The 18,207-nt window shown below is 32.5% G+C and overlaps 2 protein-coding genes and 1 long non-coding RNA gene across 5 annotated transcripts; 1 reads left to right on the forward strand and 2 right to left on the reverse strand.

The window, feature by feature from the left end:
- Positions 1 to 1,781: 1,781 nt before the first annotated feature.
- Positions 1,782 to 5,054, reverse strand: LOC121219586 (uncharacterized). Its single transcript, XR_005916454.1, has 3 exons — positions 4,915 to 5,054; positions 4,683 to 4,800; positions 1,782 to 2,194 (listed from the first exon to the last, which is right to left on the reverse strand). It is a non-coding gene; the product is annotated as an uncharacterized lncRNA (long non-coding RNA).
- Positions 3,799 to 7,406, forward strand: LOC107958600 (type I inositol polyphosphate 5-phosphatase 1). 2 transcript variants are annotated; one of them, XM_016894416.2, is made up of 7 exons: positions 3,799 to 4,438; positions 4,525 to 4,612; positions 4,702 to 4,812; positions 4,921 to 5,538; positions 6,253 to 6,516; positions 6,777 to 6,966; positions 7,115 to 7,406. In XM_016894416.2, the coding sequence occupies exons 1-7, from the start codon at positions 4,318 to 4,320 to the stop codon at positions 7,217 to 7,219; spliced, it is 1,497 nt and encodes a 498-aa protein (XP_016749905.2). In that variant the 5' UTR covers positions 3,799 to 4,317; the 3' UTR covers positions 7,220 to 7,406. The 2 variants fall into 2 exon arrangements, with proteins under 2 accessions (XP_016749905.2, XP_016749906.2); XM_016894417.2 differs by having other exon boundaries at positions 4,319 to 4,446.
- On the reverse strand, positions 5,947 to 10,751 carry LOC107960786 (cingulin). Of its 2 annotated transcripts, XM_041098007.1 has the most exons (10): positions 10,652 to 10,751; positions 10,300 to 10,469; positions 10,160 to 10,222; positions 10,020 to 10,039; positions 9,894 to 9,938; positions 9,440 to 9,501; positions 8,677 to 8,810; positions 7,742 to 8,525; positions 6,746 to 6,865; positions 5,947 to 6,539 (listed from the first exon to the last, which is right to left on the reverse strand). In XM_041098007.1, the coding sequence occupies exons 1-8, from the start codon at positions 10,722 to 10,724 to the stop codon at positions 8,418 to 8,420; spliced, it is 675 nt and encodes a 224-aa protein (XP_040953941.1). In that variant the 5' UTR covers positions 10,725 to 10,751; the 3' UTR covers positions 5,947 to 6,539; positions 6,746 to 6,865; positions 7,742 to 8,417. The 2 variants fall into 2 exon arrangements, with proteins under 2 accessions (XP_040953941.1, XP_040953942.1); XM_041098008.1 differs by lacking the exon at positions 6,746 to 6,865.
- Between the last annotated feature and the right edge of the window lie 7,456 nt (positions 10,752 to 18,207).

Consider the following 18,207-nt stretch of genomic DNA (forward strand, 5'->3'; position numbering starts at 1 on the left):
ATTCTTAAGTTTGGATATTGGACACCGCAAGTGTCCTAACTCACGAGTTTGGATTCTGCTGTTTAGAGTCTTTGGGTCTATTAATATGGCATGTGGCCTTTACTACTAAAAATGTATAACATCTTGTTGCTATATTCTAGTATATAATTGAAGGGTTTGAATCCCAATCTCAAAAAATGCCATACCCCATAGTTTTTTCTTTTTCTTTTTCTTTTTCTTTTTTATGTCCTCCAATATATGATTTACAATCCAAACTACAAAATTTTGATTTAGTAATAGTTGTGAAAATGATTGATAAACCATGGCTTCAATTTTTATACTAGGTTTGGAACCATGAATTTGGATTCAAATTCACCCATGAAACTTAATATATATATATATATATCAAAATAAAATGATTTTCAATACATCTGTCGGTTTGCTGGCATTATTAAATTTTGTATATACATAATAAAAATTATTAAAAACTTAAAAGTAAACGTAACGAAACTAAAAGTTAAAAAACAAAATGAAATTAAAAACAAAAACTACCACAGAATTATTTTTTTAAAAAACTTGGTTACATCTAACTTTTTTAAAATTTTTATTTTAGGCATAAAAAATAAAAAGTTTGAATATTGAGCACTGCCATTACATATTTTTCTTTTTTGTTTTATGATTTTAGTCACCCACCATTAATTTGTCATTACATATACTTATTTTAGTAACCCAATTTTGATAAGTTTTCATTTTGGTCACTCATTTAATTTTTTAGAATTATTTTTATTTTTCTCAAAAATTTACAAAGAATTAAATTATTCATTTATAACTCAATTCCATGTACAAACTCAGGTTTTTCTTTGTAACAAAAGTAATTCCACATAAAATCCCATACTTTTCCGTTTTACTAAAGAAACTAAATTTAATTTTAAAAAGTAAAAAATTAAAAATATAAATTGATTTTCCCTATAAAACATCCAGACGCACACATCTCCTAAAATTTCAGAAAATAAAGAAGGAATTTAAACAACTAAAGATATACACTAAAGCTTAAATAGAATAATCTAATCGTTTTTATATCAGCTTAAATTCTAAAATAATTTGAGAAATTAAGGGAAAAAAAAAGAAGGAAAATTGGTAGGAATGTGAAATGGCAGGTAAAGACTCAGACCCAATAATAATGAAATGAGAAAGACAGACATTTGCAAAGAGCAGAATCTCCATATGGTTCTGGTTAGAATGTCGCAACCTATGAAAGCTATTTATGTCTGTCCCTAATTCTTTATGTATATAAGTTCTAAAAGCAAATTCCATATCAAATCCTTCCCCACATCTATTAAATATATACCTTCCCTCTTCTCAAACTATTAATTTCTATCTACCCTTTTGAAGGGTTTGTTAGCAGCATATCGTATTCTTATCACAAGATTGAGACGACTGTCACATTCCTCCTTTTAATTACGACTTTATTAGCATGTTTGTGATTAAAAAAAAATTTATTGTGTACAAATAAAATTTATTTTAAAAGATTTGTAAAATATAAATTAATTTTGCTTGTGTTAACATGATTGGAGTCTTAACATCTTGATAGTCGAGGTTTGAATCATTCTAAATGTAAATATTTTGCGTGCTCTTTTTCACATTATAAAAGATTTGTAAAATATAATTTAATTTTATCAATGAAGCCTTGGTTGTGTTTACAAGGTTAAGGCCCTCAAACTTTCATAGTCTATATTTGAGGCTCGCCATTTTATCAATGATGCATTAGTTGTGTTTACAAGATTAAGGCCCCGTAACTTTCATAGTCTATATTTGAGTCTCGCCATGCACAAATGATATATATGGGTTTTCTCTAAGATTATTCTAATTTAAGTCTCATAATATATGGATCCTATTTGAATTTTCTAAGTCTAGTTTGACATATATTTTTGTTTTCAATTTGTTATGCTTTATATTGGGTTAATTCTAGTTCTATTTTTTTCGATATAATAAAGACAACATTAAGCAAAACTAATAAATAGGCTCATTCGCCTTTGAAGATCTGAAATAATCCTTTTGAACTAAGTCTCGCATGGAATGGGGCGGAAACTCAAAAACTTGAATCTCAGTAAATCTTGACGCCATAACCTTTCCCATATGATCAACGACTGCATTGTGAGTCCTTGGAAGATGTCGAAAACAAACCTTCCACCCTCGACACACCATTTGATGAATCCTGCGTAATTCCATTAACTGATTATCCTCTGCAACTCCCTCTACAATCGTTTCTATCAAAAGAACATTATCACTCTCAACTTCTAATTGATGAATCCCCTTCTTCATTGCTAAACGGAGCCCCTCCAAAATAGCTCTTGTTTCTATCTTAAAAATTGCTTCCTTACCTAGTAACCGTGAGAAATCTCAGAGCCAATTAACATTAGCATCTCCAAACACTCCCCCAATCCCAACGTAAGTTCCATTCGGCAAACAGCTCCATCTGTGTTAGGTTTAATCTAGTTCTAACTTATTAGATATGTAATAGTTGTAAATATATATTTATAGTTGTTTGCACTTATAAACAACTTTAAAAAAAAAACCTTCAACTTTAATTACAAAACATATTTAAAAACACAAAAATACTTTATTAATATTAGAATGTTCCAAACACTAGAAGCTAGATTAAGCTTTAGGCAGAATTTTTTAAACACAAACTACGAACGAAAGATTAATTACAATAAAAAAGTAAAAAGAATATCAAATTGTTGTAAAAAAATAAAATTACGATGGCTTTTCAATGCCATTCAACCTTATAGCAATTATTACAAGATTTGACTTTCTTTGGAAACTTCTTTTTAATCTATAAATACCCTCCCTCAATACTAAATCAAAACAACCTTAAAAAATATTAAATAAAAATAATTACATAAATTCAAATTTCATATATTGGAGGTATGTTTTTATTCAATAATTCTTTTTCATATTATTTTTTATTTTAAAATATTTATAAATAGTCCGAAAGTTCTTTTAAGTAATTATAAAAATAAAGGTTTAATTGCCTTTCTTAAAAAAGTTTGAAGGTATTTTTGATACATTTTAAAAATTTAAGTGCTTAATTGAATAAAAAAAACTTAATTATTTTTTTATTTTAATTTAAGAACTTTTTACGCCATTAAACTTACTATCTTTCACGAATTCTTTTCTTTTAAGGGAGACACAAATTTTTTTTTTTTGGGCGGGGGGGGGGGTGTGGAAGCTGTTGTTAAATACACGCTAGATGCATAAACGTGGTCTTTACATTAATAAAAGCCAAATTTAAGAGTTGATCGAGCATCAACGCATCACATCATATTTTCTTTGTTCATAGTCAATCAATCTTAATGAACTATGAAAAGTCAAAAAAGCACTAGGCTCAGCTAAGCAAAGAAAGAAAAAGAAAATCACCAATTCCCCATTTCGGCTGTAAAAAGAAATTGGAGGATTGGTTTTCAGTTCTATTCTCTTTTTTCTTTTAAGGATCAATTTTCAATGAAGCTAATCTTAGATACACGAGGATCCCATTATATGACATATTATGAAGCTTTCCCTCAAAAAAAGTAAACGACCTATTCTTATTTATTTGTTTCTGATTTTAATTATCAAAATTAATATTATTCTGAAGTAATTTCAACTATTTTAATAAAAGACATAATTAACATTATTAAACTTAGATGGTTTGAGTTGGACTTGAAGTAACCTTGTCGAGTAACAATTACACGACATACGTGACCACCACCACCACCTAACAACTCAAATTATCAAAGAAAAAAAAGTTTATTTAGTTGTCTGTTTATTTACTAATTATATTTTAATATTTATTGACTTTTTTTTACATTAAAGAGAAGTTTAATATTATCCACCTATTACCTAGTTAAACTAAAAAAAAAAATCCTATAGATCTGTCCCATTTTTATTAAGATTGGAAATAATTCAAGCATATACTCAAAGATATCGTGGTCCTTCCAAACCTTGACTTTTCTTTGTACTTTTCTTTTTCTTTGTCCCTCACTGGTGAACTTCAATCTCTTGGGATTATCGATTTATGTAATGTTTAAGCTTCATTAAGTTGTTTCCTTGTTCTAAATTTCTTTCAAGCTCATCTCCTTGCTACCAGGCGATGAACCCAATGATATTTAACACGGAAAATAAATAACTACTTTCTTTTTAATGTTCTATTATAGAGATTGATGAAACCTGGAAAAAAGTACTTGAAGAAGTTGGATAAAAAGCTTCTAATTTCTATCCTAAATTGACATTTCTTCCCATTTTCTTGTAGTTTTATTTACTTTTTTCTTATGGCCTTTGGTTTCTTTAAGAGTTATAATGGATGATATGAGCCCAAAGTCAAGCTCTGGGAGATTTCGAAAATGGTTCAAAAGGAAGCACAAGAACAAGCAGAAGCACAAGCAACCTGATCCTTACAACTACCTGGATGGACTTTCAGGTTTTTAAGTAATTTCTATTTACTCATCATTAGTTTTGGGAGTTTCCTATTGGATTCGAGTTTCAAATGCTATGTTTTTCTTGCAGATGGAGAAGATGAAGGTGATTATATCATGGAAGATGTTTACATTAGTTCGTTTGAAATGGATCCATGCACTTCGACCAATGAGTTAAGGTGAGTTTTACAGGCTTAATGTAGTTAAGGAAAAAAAAAAGGAGACAGAGTTGAAGATCAATTAGCTAACCTTTTCCTTCGTGTTTCAGAATTTTTGTGGGAACTTGGAATGTTGCTGGAAGATCTCCTGTAGGAAGTTTAGCTGTTGATTTAGAAGAGTGGTTGAAACCCCAGGATGCTGCTGATATCTATGTTCTCGGGTATGAAATAAGTCAGAAAAATTAAGAATCATGTAATGCTATAGCCTATTCATAATCAAAAGAAAGAGTTAATTCACTAAGTTGACATAAAAAATTGCTGACCTTCAGATTTCAAGAGATCGTACCATTGAAAACTCGAACCGTGATCGGAGTTGAAGATCCGACTGAAGCAACAAATTGGAACTTGTTAATAGGAAAAACACTTAATGAAAACTTTGGTTGCCCTTGGTTGACTCCCATGTTGAATCCAGTCTCAAGTGACAATTATCAGTATGTCAAAGTTCCTGACTGTGAAAGAAGAGCAAGTTTCAGTGGCGTAATTGATAGCACACTGATGAGAGGGAGGTGGATAACTCAGTACCATCAGCAACTAGTTCTTGGTGGCAGCAAATACAAGCTAATGGCAAGCAAGAAAATGGTTGGAGTTTTTATCAGCGTATGGATGAAGAAGGAATTGCTGAAGAAATACTGTGTTTCAAATGTGAAAGTTAGTTCCGTGGCCTGTGGAATCATGGGCTATTTGGGAAACAAAGGTTCAGTGTCTGTTAGTATGTCAATTGAAGGTACCAGCTTTTGCTTCATTGCTGCTCACTTGGCTTCAGGTGAGAAGAACGGTGATGAAGGTCGAAGGAACCGTCAAGTTTCAGAGATTTTTAAGCGAACTTCTTTTCCTCGATCAGCCAAAGATGATGACAATCGACATCCTCTCACCATCTTTGGACACGAGTAAGTACTTCAACAAGGCAAACAAAAATATAACAAAAAATATAAGGATGACTGAGACTGGGCCCTAATAGATACCTGTGTTAACCAAAATTTTCAACATATTAATCATCCCCTAAAAATGCTAATAAGTTTTCTTCACTTCTTTCACAAAAAGAACGAGAGATATTGGCCTATGGAGGAGAAAATTTTTATACAGTAGCAATTAGTAATCTAAATCTTCTAGCGATCATTAGTTCTAAGTTCTTTATATATTTAGGGAATCATATTCCTAAACCATGTCTGAATGTATGTATTGGGCACAGATGTTGGATGAATACTTTAGGGAAAAAAGAAGAGTCCAGTCCAGGTAACATAGCTCAAAACTATTCTGCATTCCAACAAAGGATCATTATTCATCACAACAATGAATAATGCTAACCTTTAATATCATTACGGATAGCAATAATCCTAACTTTTACATAATCTGATAACCTTTCAGTCTTAAGAAAATTTCCATTTGTATGTAGTTAATTGGTCCTACACCTAACATATTCTAAAATTTCAAGACTTCAATGGCTTGTTTCATACAATTTCTTTGTCTAGTTTCAACAAGGTTTTTACAGTACACTTTGGCTCAAAATGCAAAACAGTTATATAAAGGTGATTATGTAAACTTTATGCAGATTAGTTAAATGAAAAATCCTAATTCAATTATCATAATTCTTGTGGAGACAGTCAGATATTCTGGTTCGGAGATCTCAACTATAGGCTAGACTTGGAAGACAATTTAGCTAGGGATCTGATAAAGAAGCAAGACTGGAAAGCACTGCAGGGTTTCGATCAGCTTCGAAAGGAACAAGAAGACGGAGGAGTGTTTGAAGGTTGGAGAGAGGGGAACATCAAATTTGCACCAACATACAAGTATTCTTCATCAAATTGCAATCGTTACTCGGGTGGCCTTCCCAACAGATCAGGAGAGAAACAAAGGACTCCAGCATGGTATGTGTTTTGCAATCAACTACCTGTTACAGAATTGATTTCTTATCACTACTACAATAGACAATCAGGCACATAGTCACCATATATAAGCTATTTCCAAGTTTTTTCATATACGTCTGAATATGTCGAAAGAATGCCTGCTAGACATAGGTGCTGGACATGAATAGTTAAGAAAAATGAAGAGTTCTTGTAACATAATATATGAGACCTGGATTTATGATAAGCTTACTAGCATGATCGATGTATGTGTCTGGTCGCAGGTGTGATAGAATTCTGTGGTATGGAAAAGGAGTGAAACTTTTATCTTACTTTCGCAGTGAAAGTAAGTTTTCTGATCATCGGCCTGTCTCTGCCCAATTCTCAACACAGATAGAAGTCATGAAATCCACCAATTCAAGATTTCTAGACAAGGAAACCAATTTTCATAATATTATGCCTCCAGAACAGATTGTAAGTTCTCCTCATTCTTACCATAGAATGACATTCTATGTCTTCCTACATAGTAACGCTAATGCATGCATACTTCAGTAAGTTTTGAATTAAGTTTGGCAAATCTGCATATAACATCATGGCATGATAGATAGTGTTTTCATTGCAGGGACCAAGCATAAACAATGAAGAAGGCAAACCTACATTACTATCTTTGATTGTAAAGGATACAGAATCATCTTCAACACATATGCAAGTAGATACAAATTATTAAATTAGATTCAGCTGGCCATCAGCTAAATTGTTTTACTGTAGGTCGGCTTTGAGGAGGCATCATTATTTCGTAATCTTCTTTCATCTCTTACTTTTTGTCAGACATGGTTATATGAATTGGCTGTGAGTTGGATGTAGAGATGTAACCTAGTGCTTATAATACTATAAATGCAAAGAGAAGTTCCTAATGAATTGAACATTGAATAAGAACTGCGACACATCAAACCTCTTATTCAGTAAAATGAGAGATTTTTGAAAGAGAATATTAAAGGTTCGAACATTGCAATCATTCTCAGATTTTGTCAATAAGTAGCTGAAATAGTTATATATGAAATTTTTTCATGTAAAAATGAGTTAAAAAATGGCATAATCTTTCGCACCTTGTGCACTAACGAATAGCAGATACCATGTCTTCATCCCTTATCTTGACTTTATCATAAATGTTTAGTCCAAAACTTTGTGTGCAAGTAAAATTCAGAAATATCAACACCATGGTTGCAATGTTGGCATGTCAAAGACTTACATCAGATCAATTTGCATCATTTGCTTGAAGAATTCGATCCAATTTCTCCACATTAACTGATTGACAACTGGGACATATACACCTCTTCTGCAACTCTTCACTGAAGGAAGCACACGTCGTGTTCAGTTCAGAAGCCTGCCTGTTTCCAGTCAAGGAGGTATTTGCAAGTAATAGTTTTCATCCACAGAAGATGTTAATGAAAAAGATTTTAAAACCAGCATAAATATTCAAATATATACTTCGCCTAACCTTGCTTGTATTTAGATTTATAAAATCTATATTTCCAGCAATGGAAAGATCCAAAGATGAATATTCTACTGGACTCTTAAGCCTAAGCTAATGTAAAAAATAAATAAAAGATTTCAACTTCTAAAAGTTATCAGTTTCAAGAATTTCTTTTTCTTTCCAGTTATTTTCCTGATAATGAAACAGAGAATTAATTAGTAAGGAAAGCAGTATAGTTTGCTGACATCTGAAGCACTCAACTCAATCTGTCTTTCATGTTCAAAAAAAAAAAAAATCCTATCTGTATTTAGATGCGTTAGTCACACGTAGAGAAATGCTAATGTATGATTTATTGCAAAACATGCACATGGCATTTTCACTTTCACATCATACTTCTTTTGTATCAAGACTTAACGTTTAGTTGATGACACTTCAATACGTAGTTCCATATTCAAATTTGATTAGGATATCTTGTCAAGTTCTCTAAAGCTTTTGCTTCTCGCGTTATGACATCCATCAGATACACCTTCCTTTCAATGTCAATAAATTCCAGCTGAAGCTGCATGGTTTTCAGACCATACTTTTTAGTAAAACTTTGGCAGATACCTTTAACTAAGATTCCCATAATTTCAGCAACTAAGTTAAAAGCATCTAAATTTTTTACAGTGCATCTTATTACTGCTATTTCTAGTTCGCCAAAGACTAGTTACCTGCTTTTGGATATTCTGTTCAGCAAGGTATTCTTCCTCCTCATTAGCTATTTGAGAAACAACATGGGTAAACTGATCCTTAATATTTATTGAAGTAATTTCAGTGGCCTCCTTTACGAATTTATGATCCTCTTCTGGGGAAAAGGAAATAAAAGGAAAAAAGAAAACGTTTACTCAATCTTTTCTACCATGGAAAGAAGACAGGGAGAAAAATAAAGAGGTCAGAAGCTGGAGAGATCAGTTAAAATTTGAGACACGCTACTCGTTTTGTAGCAATCCCGCAATGAACATGTAGTTTTACGTTCATATGACAATTTTACATCTAAAACACAGCCACTCTATTGTTGGTGAATTGCCAAGATAACCAATCCATATAAGGAACTTATAGTTTGACACAGCTTTCACAAAATTTTGCTTAAGCTTAACTGCCTTAAAGAAGCCATGGGTATCTTTGATATACTACTAATATAAAACAAGATTTTGGGTATTGACTTGAAATAGGTCATGCAATAAGAAGCATAGAGTTATAGTTTTGTAAAATAAACATAAAAGCTCATCATTATAAAGGGAAAATCAACCTGTTCAAATTAACGCCACATGGTCATGAACTGATATGATTTATATTTTACTAAATGGAGGTAAAACAAATCTGATGCCCTTAATAAGATCAGTATAGATGGGAAAAAATGATAAAGGAAAACCTTTTAAGATAGTCCAGAAAACAAGGGAGAGGAAAAAACAGGATGAATTTAAAGGCTATAACCTGTTGCATCGCCAATAATATTCTTGTTCTCAGAACCAGAAGCTATTGTCTCTTGGAATTTCCTGAGTAACAAGTATTTAGCATCTCATAAATAAATCATCTTTAAGGAGTAAGAAAGCAAGTATAATATCCTTAAATATCGGTATAAAGAATGAACAATTTATAATAACAACGCTCTAAATCCCCCAACTAAAATTTTTGTTATTAGGCTCTCCCCATCCTTGTTTTAGCGCTCCATTGATCTCTTTTCCATACCAGATGAAAAGGTAAACCTATTTCATGAGCATATTGGCATTTTCAACTACAACTACATACTAGTCCATGGTAAGAAATAAATACAGTCATAATTACTGATGATCTATACATGGAATACCTCGATCATAGCTACAGCATATCTATGAAGAGAAGAATATAATCATAACTTATTAAAGGTTTCAGATGATTTATACCGAACCTTATCTTAGTATTGAACTCAAGCATCTGGCAAATAAACTCATCTCTGCAAAGAATTGACAAGAAACAGGATCAGCAATTCTTATTCTTTCAGAAGCTAAAAGAACTAAAAAAATGATCTCTTTACCTTGATGTTGCTTCTTTATTCTTCAAATAATCCATGCAAAATTTATAAATAAAATTATTTATTTAATTAAGTATAGAAACAATACATTTATTTATTTATTTCAGATATAACAAATCAAAATAACAAAGTCGATTTAGTACCTTAAGCTCCTCAATTTCAGATCCAACGTTGGATACTTCATCTTGAATCAAAGCAATCCTGGCCTGCTAGTAATTTGAAAAATAAAAAAGGGAAGTTTTAAAATAGATAAAAGTTTAAAAATAAAGCGACAAACAAGAACCTCTAGAGCTTGAATCGAAGCTTCGTTCAAAGCTAATTCAACTTCGAAGCCTTTAAGCTCTTGCTCAGTTGTTTCTTTTAAACGTTTCGCTTCTTCAAGCTCAGAGTTAGCTGCTTCAAGCTCTGATCGGAGCTCTTCGATTTGCTTCTTCAAGCCAACGACTCTTCTCTCTATACGTGTCAAATTCCGAACATATCAAGTCAAAATCATCGTCTACTTTGAAAAGAGAATTTAAGAGTGAAAAAAAGCTTCGATTCGACCGGAAATTTCAATTCTGTTCTCATTTTATTTCCAGCATTTTTCTCACGAAACAAACAGAAACATATAAGATAAATGGAAAGAAAATGATTACCTCCTTGAGATTTCTCAGAAGCGAAATCTCGGATTAGAGAGAGGAGATTTTTCGGTGGATCAATTCCCGCCATTTTTGCTAATTTGAAGGAATGAAGAGATTTTTGAAACTGAAAAGCTTTTATATAGCAATGAAATTTTTTTTTAAAATAATATTAATCTATTTGAGACTGAAATCTTGGGCCTATATTAGTAAAACGCTTAGCTCAAAATGTAGAAAGGTCATCCATATTAGGCCGAAGCCCAATATCAATGTAAAATTTAAAAACCCAGAAATCTAACCATGTTGAGTGTTGCGGAAGGGTAGCTTAGAGAAATCGAAATTAGATGTGGTGTAGGTCTAAAAAGGCCTTTTAGGGTTTCAATCAGGTGCAACAATTGTGCATGATGGACAATGTAGTTGAAGGGCAGCCACATAGGTAGTTGATAGGGATGTGCTACGTGGTGCCACTTAACGCTTCAAATTCTGTATAGATGCCATTTGGAGACACATCACGAGTCCCTTTAGTGAATGAGTTAAGAGAACAGAGAAGTTCCTTACAACTAAATCTCACTCCAAGATAAAATTTTCAAGTATGCTTATTGGAGTCAAGTTGACTTCATCGTTGGAGTATGCTTTAGAAAAAGATGTTCTGATGTAAACTAACTAGTGTTTATTCATGTAAGATCATCTTGGAGGAATCCACAAAGGCCAAGTTCCTTGCCCAATCATGTGCCTCACCCCAAGACATTTTAGAGAAGTCTACAGAGACCTAAGCTCTCTACTTGATAATGTGCCTCCTCCTAAGACATTTTAAAGGAGACCACATAGATAGAAGCTCCTTGTCCAGTCGTGTTCTTTATCCCAATATGTCTTAGAGTCATATGCCTCATCCCAAGATGACCTAGAGGAGTCAATGACGGCCCAAGCTCCGTTCCTGGTAATGTGCCTCATCCTAAGGCATCCTAAAGAAGTCTATGGAGGTCGAAGCTCCCTGCTCGATCATACACCTCCTACCATTCCAACTTGAAGGAGTTAACTATGGCTTAAGCTCTCTGTCATGCCATGTGCTTCTTCTAAAGGTGATATAAAGGAGAGTGAAAAATAAATAATAAAAAAAATTTTAATTGAGCATTGTGTTATTTATAGCAATAAACCCTAGATCGAATTAGTACATGTGTAACACCCCTCAACCCGTTTCAAAATACGGATGTGTACTGATGCTACCAAAGCATGTACAAGTAAGAAATCTTAGATTTATTTAAGAATTGATAGTTTAAAACATTTTTATAAAATAATTAAAATATGTTTTAGACAAGATTTAAAGTTTTCAAAATAATTTAAAATCATTTAGGATTGATTCAGAGTGAATGGAGGTGACCAGAACTCAAAACGAGCTTCGGAAGGTCAAAGCTACTTAAAATAGTGTAGTGCTGAAACATGCATGATGTAGCGACGTGGAGCATTTGATATCATGACGTGATTGACTGATTTAATGAGGTCGCAACGTGAGAAAAGAGAAGTTGTGACGTTGGGCACCGAGGTCATGACGTTGCAACTTCATGGACACGGCGTAACACACTGAGTTCACCCAAAACACTTAAAAATCACTCTAAAACATATCTCAAACATCAGCTTATCATTCCAACATAAATCATGTAACTATAAATCAGAACTTAATTTCACTTAAGCTTGAAAACTTAGCACGAACACATCCAAAACAAAAGATACATATTTGTTTAAAGAAACGCGAAAAAGGCTCAAGTTCATCATTTAACTTTACAATTGCTTTAGTAATCTAAGTTTTTGTGTACATGCCAATAATTCAATACAAATGGTACTTGAACACTTGAATTACAACCTTAGCATCTCGATGGATGATGTGATGCTCCCAGGCCAATACCATGACTTCTTGATAAGTCCAAACTTATGTGTTTTAAAAAACTAATGCGTGAACTTCAAAAGTTTAGTAAGTAGCTAGAGATAAACTTAAATAAATCTTGATGAATTTAATGGAAAAAGACTAAATTGTATAAAGTACAATTTTTTTTTCTTATCCCTTTCATGGACGTTGGGAGCTTTTTGAAAGTACGAAGAACTTTCTTCGTACTTTTATTTTTTATAATTGTCATATATATTAATTAAAATAATAAAATGTCTTAATAAAATATTATCTAAAATAATAATTAAATAATAATAAAATATCACCAACATTATAATTATAATCCAAGGGTCCATACCCTTTCCTTAATCTTCAAGTAAATCCAATGGTCATGATTCATCCATACACTCAAGGGCATTTTAGTAATTTTATCTTTCTTGCAAAATGACTATTTTGCCCTTGACACTTTTTAATATTTACAATTTCACCATTCACACATTTGGAAAAATTACAACTTTAGTCCTTGAACTTTTTCCACTTTTCACTTTGAATCCTTAAGTTTTGAGTATTTATGATTTATCCTCATTACTTTTCACTTCTTTATGATTTAATCCTTGCTTCAAATCATTATCTCACAACATATTACTTGTTTTAACTTCCTTCAATATCCAATACTCTTTTCTACTAACATTGATATATAATTCACATTTATTTACTCTAAGATATCTTGACACAAATATTCTCAAATTTACAATTCTTATGATCAAGGAGACTTTAAGGATGTTACAATAGTATTTAAATAAAAGAATGTAACAGAAAAGGAGAGAAGAGTCACTTATGGTATATTTCTTAAAGGTTGGTTTTGGCAAATTGGGAGAAACTAACCCTAAAGAAGAAGAAGAAAGGAAAAGGTAGAGCAAATCAATCTTGGATTTAAGCAATTGAGGTGTGTATCTACTTAGATTTTTTTTTGAGATTTTTTATGTTTTGAATGGTTTGGTGTTAAACCCATAAATATATTTCAACAATCTTCTCTTTTAAAATTTTTAGTTGACTTTCCAGTGAGTTTCTAAAAACATTATTGGTACTAATTGAAAGGCTCTTCAAAATCTTTCTATTGTATGCGTGGCATCCATTTTTGTTGAGTATAATTTAGAAGAAAATAATTGTTTGAAGTTTTTGATGCGTGTGTTTGGTTAGTTTTAAGTAGTTAACTTTGACTCACTGAAAATCTTTAGGTGCTGGTTTGTTTCAAAATGTAGCTGTTTTATATATAGTGTGAAGTATGTAGTGTGATCTCTGGTATAATTATTTTGGTCATATTAGTCATGTGCTAAGAGATATAAGACCCTAAAGTAAGCTATTTGGAATTGTTAACCTATAAGATCCAAGAAGATGTTTTGACTTTCGAAATTTATTCAGTTAATCAATTTTGACAAAAAATAATAATAACATTTTCTTTAAATTTTCGATACCACTATACCATTAAAAGTTTAAGTTATATTTTCAACTTTTTTAAATTACTGTATATCTCAAAACTTATTTTCAAAACAAAATTTATAAATGTTTTATGAGATTATGACATAATAATTTTTATGTCGAGTGTTTTGATTTAGTTGAATTTTTAATTACTTAATCATAACTTTACATATTTGTCGATTATTTTCTTATAAATGTGCAATTATACCTCGATTCGAAGTTTGAAGCAAATATAGGTGATGGAGTGTAACGTACATTGCTGCTAGTTTGGGCATAATTAAGCATGCTTAAAAAGCAAGCATTTAAAAGCAATAACTCCATGGTTGTATCCTCATCACATTCCTCATAATTCATCAAATTATTTTTCAATAATCTCATTATATAAAATATCATGCATCAGTTTTTCATTAAAACAACTTACAAATAATTAAAAAGAATATCATGCATTGCTAAGAAAGAAAAATTCTGTTCTTCGTGATCTAAATGGAATGAACTTGTTTGTCACATCCAAAGAAATCAACTTCCATGTGACCTCTTTTTTTTTTCTTTTTCATTTTGCATTATTTTAAAAGGATCTCCCCTCCTAATTGACAACTCGATCCACCCGGAACACCTGGAAACCCGACAAACACCACTTGGAGGTAGCTTTTCTTGGCTAATACTTTGTGTCTTGATCAAACTTTTCTTTCAGTTTGTGGAGAAATTAATGAAAGGAAATGATGGAAGATGGCGACTTGAGCTATTCTAGTGCAATATTACACCGTGTTGAGATTTTTTTCTTCTTTTTTCTGTATATTCCACTCTTTTTTCATCAGTTTTCTTCCATTCTTAAAACCTCTTGCAGTGATCATGGCAAACCTCACTTGATATTTATCTGAGTTTTGATTGGTGAAAATGATCTGAGTTTTGTAATATTGGCAGACCAGAAGCCATATAATCTGGAAATATCAAAACCCTTTTCCTATTACATTATTCCAAACTGTATGTAATTGCAGATTAAATTGAATCTATCACAATCACAACATCACGTTACACCCTTTGCTAAAATATACGGTATGTTCTTAGTTGGAGAACATAAAAAGTGAACAATAGAAATAATTAAAAGAAAAAGAAAAGGAAATAAGAAAATCTTTGCAGATTTTCAATGGAGAAGGAATATTATTAATTCATGATTCATTACCGACAGTAAGAAGCAAAAGTGAAGAACTCTTCCACTATATTAAAGTTTCAATTGGATTTTAAATGACAAAATACATTGAATTCCACCAACTTTTATATTGTGATGAAATAAGACAACTTGTAGTTGCAGTTCAATCAGTCAATCTTTTCTGGTAAAGCTTTTGTATATAAACAGGTGTATATTATATATATTTTAAGCTAAAATTGGAAATCAACGTCAATTAAATCATCATCAGTTTTTATGAAATGAAATTTCATATTCTTGTTGTCTTCAAAGAGATTTCAAGATCCAAAATCTTGTGATCAGAAAGCATCTTTAGGCACCAACAATTATGGCAAAGATGCAATGTTTAGTGAGAGAATAACTATAATGTCATTTCGAATCCAGGGCTAATGCTTTTAAGATGCGTCAATCAAATTTATGATTTTTTTCCAACTTTTGTAATCTTTTTTCTAATCTTGATATTGTGATACTTATTATACTAGAAAAAGATAAAACTATTTCAAAATTAAACCTCGGGCTCGGCTTCATTTAAAATTGATTCTAAATATAGATATATTACATTACTTGTTGTTAAATTTTGTTTAAAATTATGTTTCAATCATTTAATTTTTAAAAGTTACATAATAATTATTAACATTATTGAATTGTTACATTTTGTTCATCCGTTCGTTAACTTTTGTTAAATAGTTTTCGATTGAAGTATCATCTGGTGCTGCGCCCATATCTTATGCCCTGTATGGGATGATGCCATTGAAGTTAAAAGAACTGAAGAAGCAACTACAAGATCTTTTGGATAAATTATTTATTTGACCAAGTGTCTCACCTTGGGGAGCACCAATCTTGTTCGTGAAAAAAGATGAGACTTTCCGCTTATGCATCAATTACCGCCAACTGAACAAAGTAACCATGAAGAATAAATATCCGCTACATCGGATAAAAGACTTGTTTGACCAGCTAAGTGGAGCTACCATTTTCTCCAAGATCGACTTGCGGTCTGGTTACTACCAAGTAAAGATCAAGGGTGATGATGTTCCAAAAAATGCGTCTCGTTCATGTTATAGACATTATGAGTTCTTAGTAATGTCGTTCGGATTAACGAATGCGCCAACAGTATTCATGGATATGATGAATGGATTTTCCACCCCTACTTGGACTATTTTGTAGTCGTCTTTATCAATGATATTTTAGTCTACTCTGAAAGCGTAAAAGATCATGAAGAACACTTAGAAATTATGCTAAGGACTCTGTGAGAGAACAAGTTATACACCAAATTCAATAAATGTGAATTTCGGCTAAGAGAAGTTCATTTCCTAGGTCATGTTATTTTTGCAGAAGGCATAAAGGTAGACCTTGATAAGATCAGCGTTGTGCTTAATTGGAATCTGCCAATAAATGTCACTGAGGTACATAGTTTCCTAGGATTGGCAGGTTACTATAGACAGTTTGTAAAAGGGTTTGCCATGATGGCGGCACCTCTCACGCGTGTGTTAAGAAAGAAAGAAAAGTTCAAGTGGACAGAGACATGTTAGAAGAGCTTTGACAAGCTGAAAGCAGTTTTAATGGTGGCCTCAATTTTAGCTCAACCAGAGTCTGGCATAGAGTACACTTTGTTCATTGACGCATCCCTAAACGGGCTAGGATGTGTGCTCATGCAAAGAGGTGAGGTTATGGCATATGCATATCGCCAACTCAAGCGGCGCGAGAAGAATTATCTAACACATAACTTGGAGCTAGCAACTGTGGTGCTAAAAGTAAAGATCTAGGGACAATATCTCTATGGGAGAAGTGTTGCGTGTTCTTGGACCACAAGAGCTTGAAGTACCTAATGACACAAAAGGGGCGTTAGATGAAGTTACTGAAAGACTATGACTTAACAATCAAGTACCACATTGGAAAGGCTAACGTAGCGGCAGATGCTTTAAGTAGGAAGACTGTAACAGTGTTGGCATCTCTTTGAGTGAGTGTTCGCATGACAGACAATAGATCGCTGCTTGTAAAATTGACTGCCCAACCTTCCTTTCTTTCTCAGATTTTGGAGGAACAATTAAAAGATGCAAAGCGTGATGATTATGAGAGGCGAATGGCATATAGAGATACTACAAACTTTATTTTGGGAAAGGATGGCAAACTTCGATTTATGGGAAGGATGTATGTTCCAGTAGGAAATGATTTAAGGCAAGTATTATTAAATGAGGCTTATCAAGGACCCTTCTCACTTTAACCAGGAAGTGTTAAGATGTATCGCGATTTAAAAAGTTTATATTGGTGGCCTAAAATGAAAAAGGAGATATCAGAGTATGTCTTGAGTTGTTTGACATGCCAGCAAGTGAAGGCAGAACATCAAGTTCCCTCGGGGAAGCTATATCCTTTAGATATTCCTGAATGGAAGTGGGACAAGATTGCCATGGATTCTATTTTGGGTTTTTCTCTCAATCCGACTAAAAAGAATGCAACCTGGGTGATTGTAGATCGACTCACTAAGTCAACCCATTTCTTTCCTTACGCATAACTATTGGTTGGAAAGATTGGCGAAACTCTACATATATGAAATTGTGCGCCTCCACGGTATACCGACGTCTATAGTGTCAGACCAACATCCAAGGTTCAAGTCGAGGTTTTGGAATTAACTGGGAAAAATGTCTTCCTTTGGCAGAGTTTGCATACAACAACAATCATCATGCTAGCCTGGGAATGTCACTTTTCGAGGCACTGTAAATAAGAAGGTGTAAATCACCCACCTATTGGTTGGAACTTAGTGAGAGAAAAATAATTGGTACTAACTTGGTGCAAGAAATGGAAAAGAAGGTTTCAGTCATTCGAACTCATTTAAAAGCTGCTCAAGATCATCAGAAGGTTTATGCTAGCAAAAAAAGGAAGGATATTTCATTTGAAGTAGGAGACAATGTATTTTTGTAAGTTTCTCCATGGAAAAAGGTTATAAGATTAGGACAAAAAGGAAAGTTAAGTCTGCATTTTATAGGACCATACGAAGTATTGGAGCGAGTTGGTCGAGTGGCGTATAGATTAGCACTA

This window comes from Gossypium hirsutum, chromosome D07 (assembly GCF_007990345.1).
Source record: "Gossypium hirsutum isolate 1008001.06 chromosome D07, Gossypium_hirsutum_v2.1, whole genome shotgun sequence".
In the NCBI taxonomy this organism is placed as follows: domain Eukaryota; kingdom Viridiplantae; phylum Streptophyta; class Magnoliopsida; order Malvales; family Malvaceae; genus Gossypium; species Gossypium hirsutum.

Coding starts and splice junctions, on each gene's coding strand:
- LOC107958600 (XM_016894416.2), top strand. CDS start 4,318: ATGGATGATATGAGCCCAAAGTCAAGCTCTGGGAGATTTCGAAAATGG. Junction 4,439..4,524: donor CTACCTGGATGGACTTTCAG/GTTTTTAAGTAA, acceptor TTTTTCTTGCAG/ATGGAGAAGATGAAGGTGAT. Junction 4,613..4,701: donor ACTTCGACCAATGAGTTAAG/GTGAGTTTTACA, acceptor TTCGTGTTTCAG/AATTTTTGTGGGAACTTGGA.
- LOC107960786 (XM_041098008.1), bottom strand. CDS start 10,724: ATGGCGGGAATTGATCCACCGAAAAATCTCCTCTCTCTAATCCGAGAT. Junction 10,040..10,159: donor CTGAAATTGAGGAGCTTAAG/GTACTAAATCGA, acceptor GATTATTTGAAG/AATAAAGAAGCAACATCAAG. Junction 9,502..9,893: donor GAGTTCAATACTAAGATAAG/GTTCGGTATAAA, acceptor CTTGTTACTCAG/GAAATTCCAAGAGACAATAG.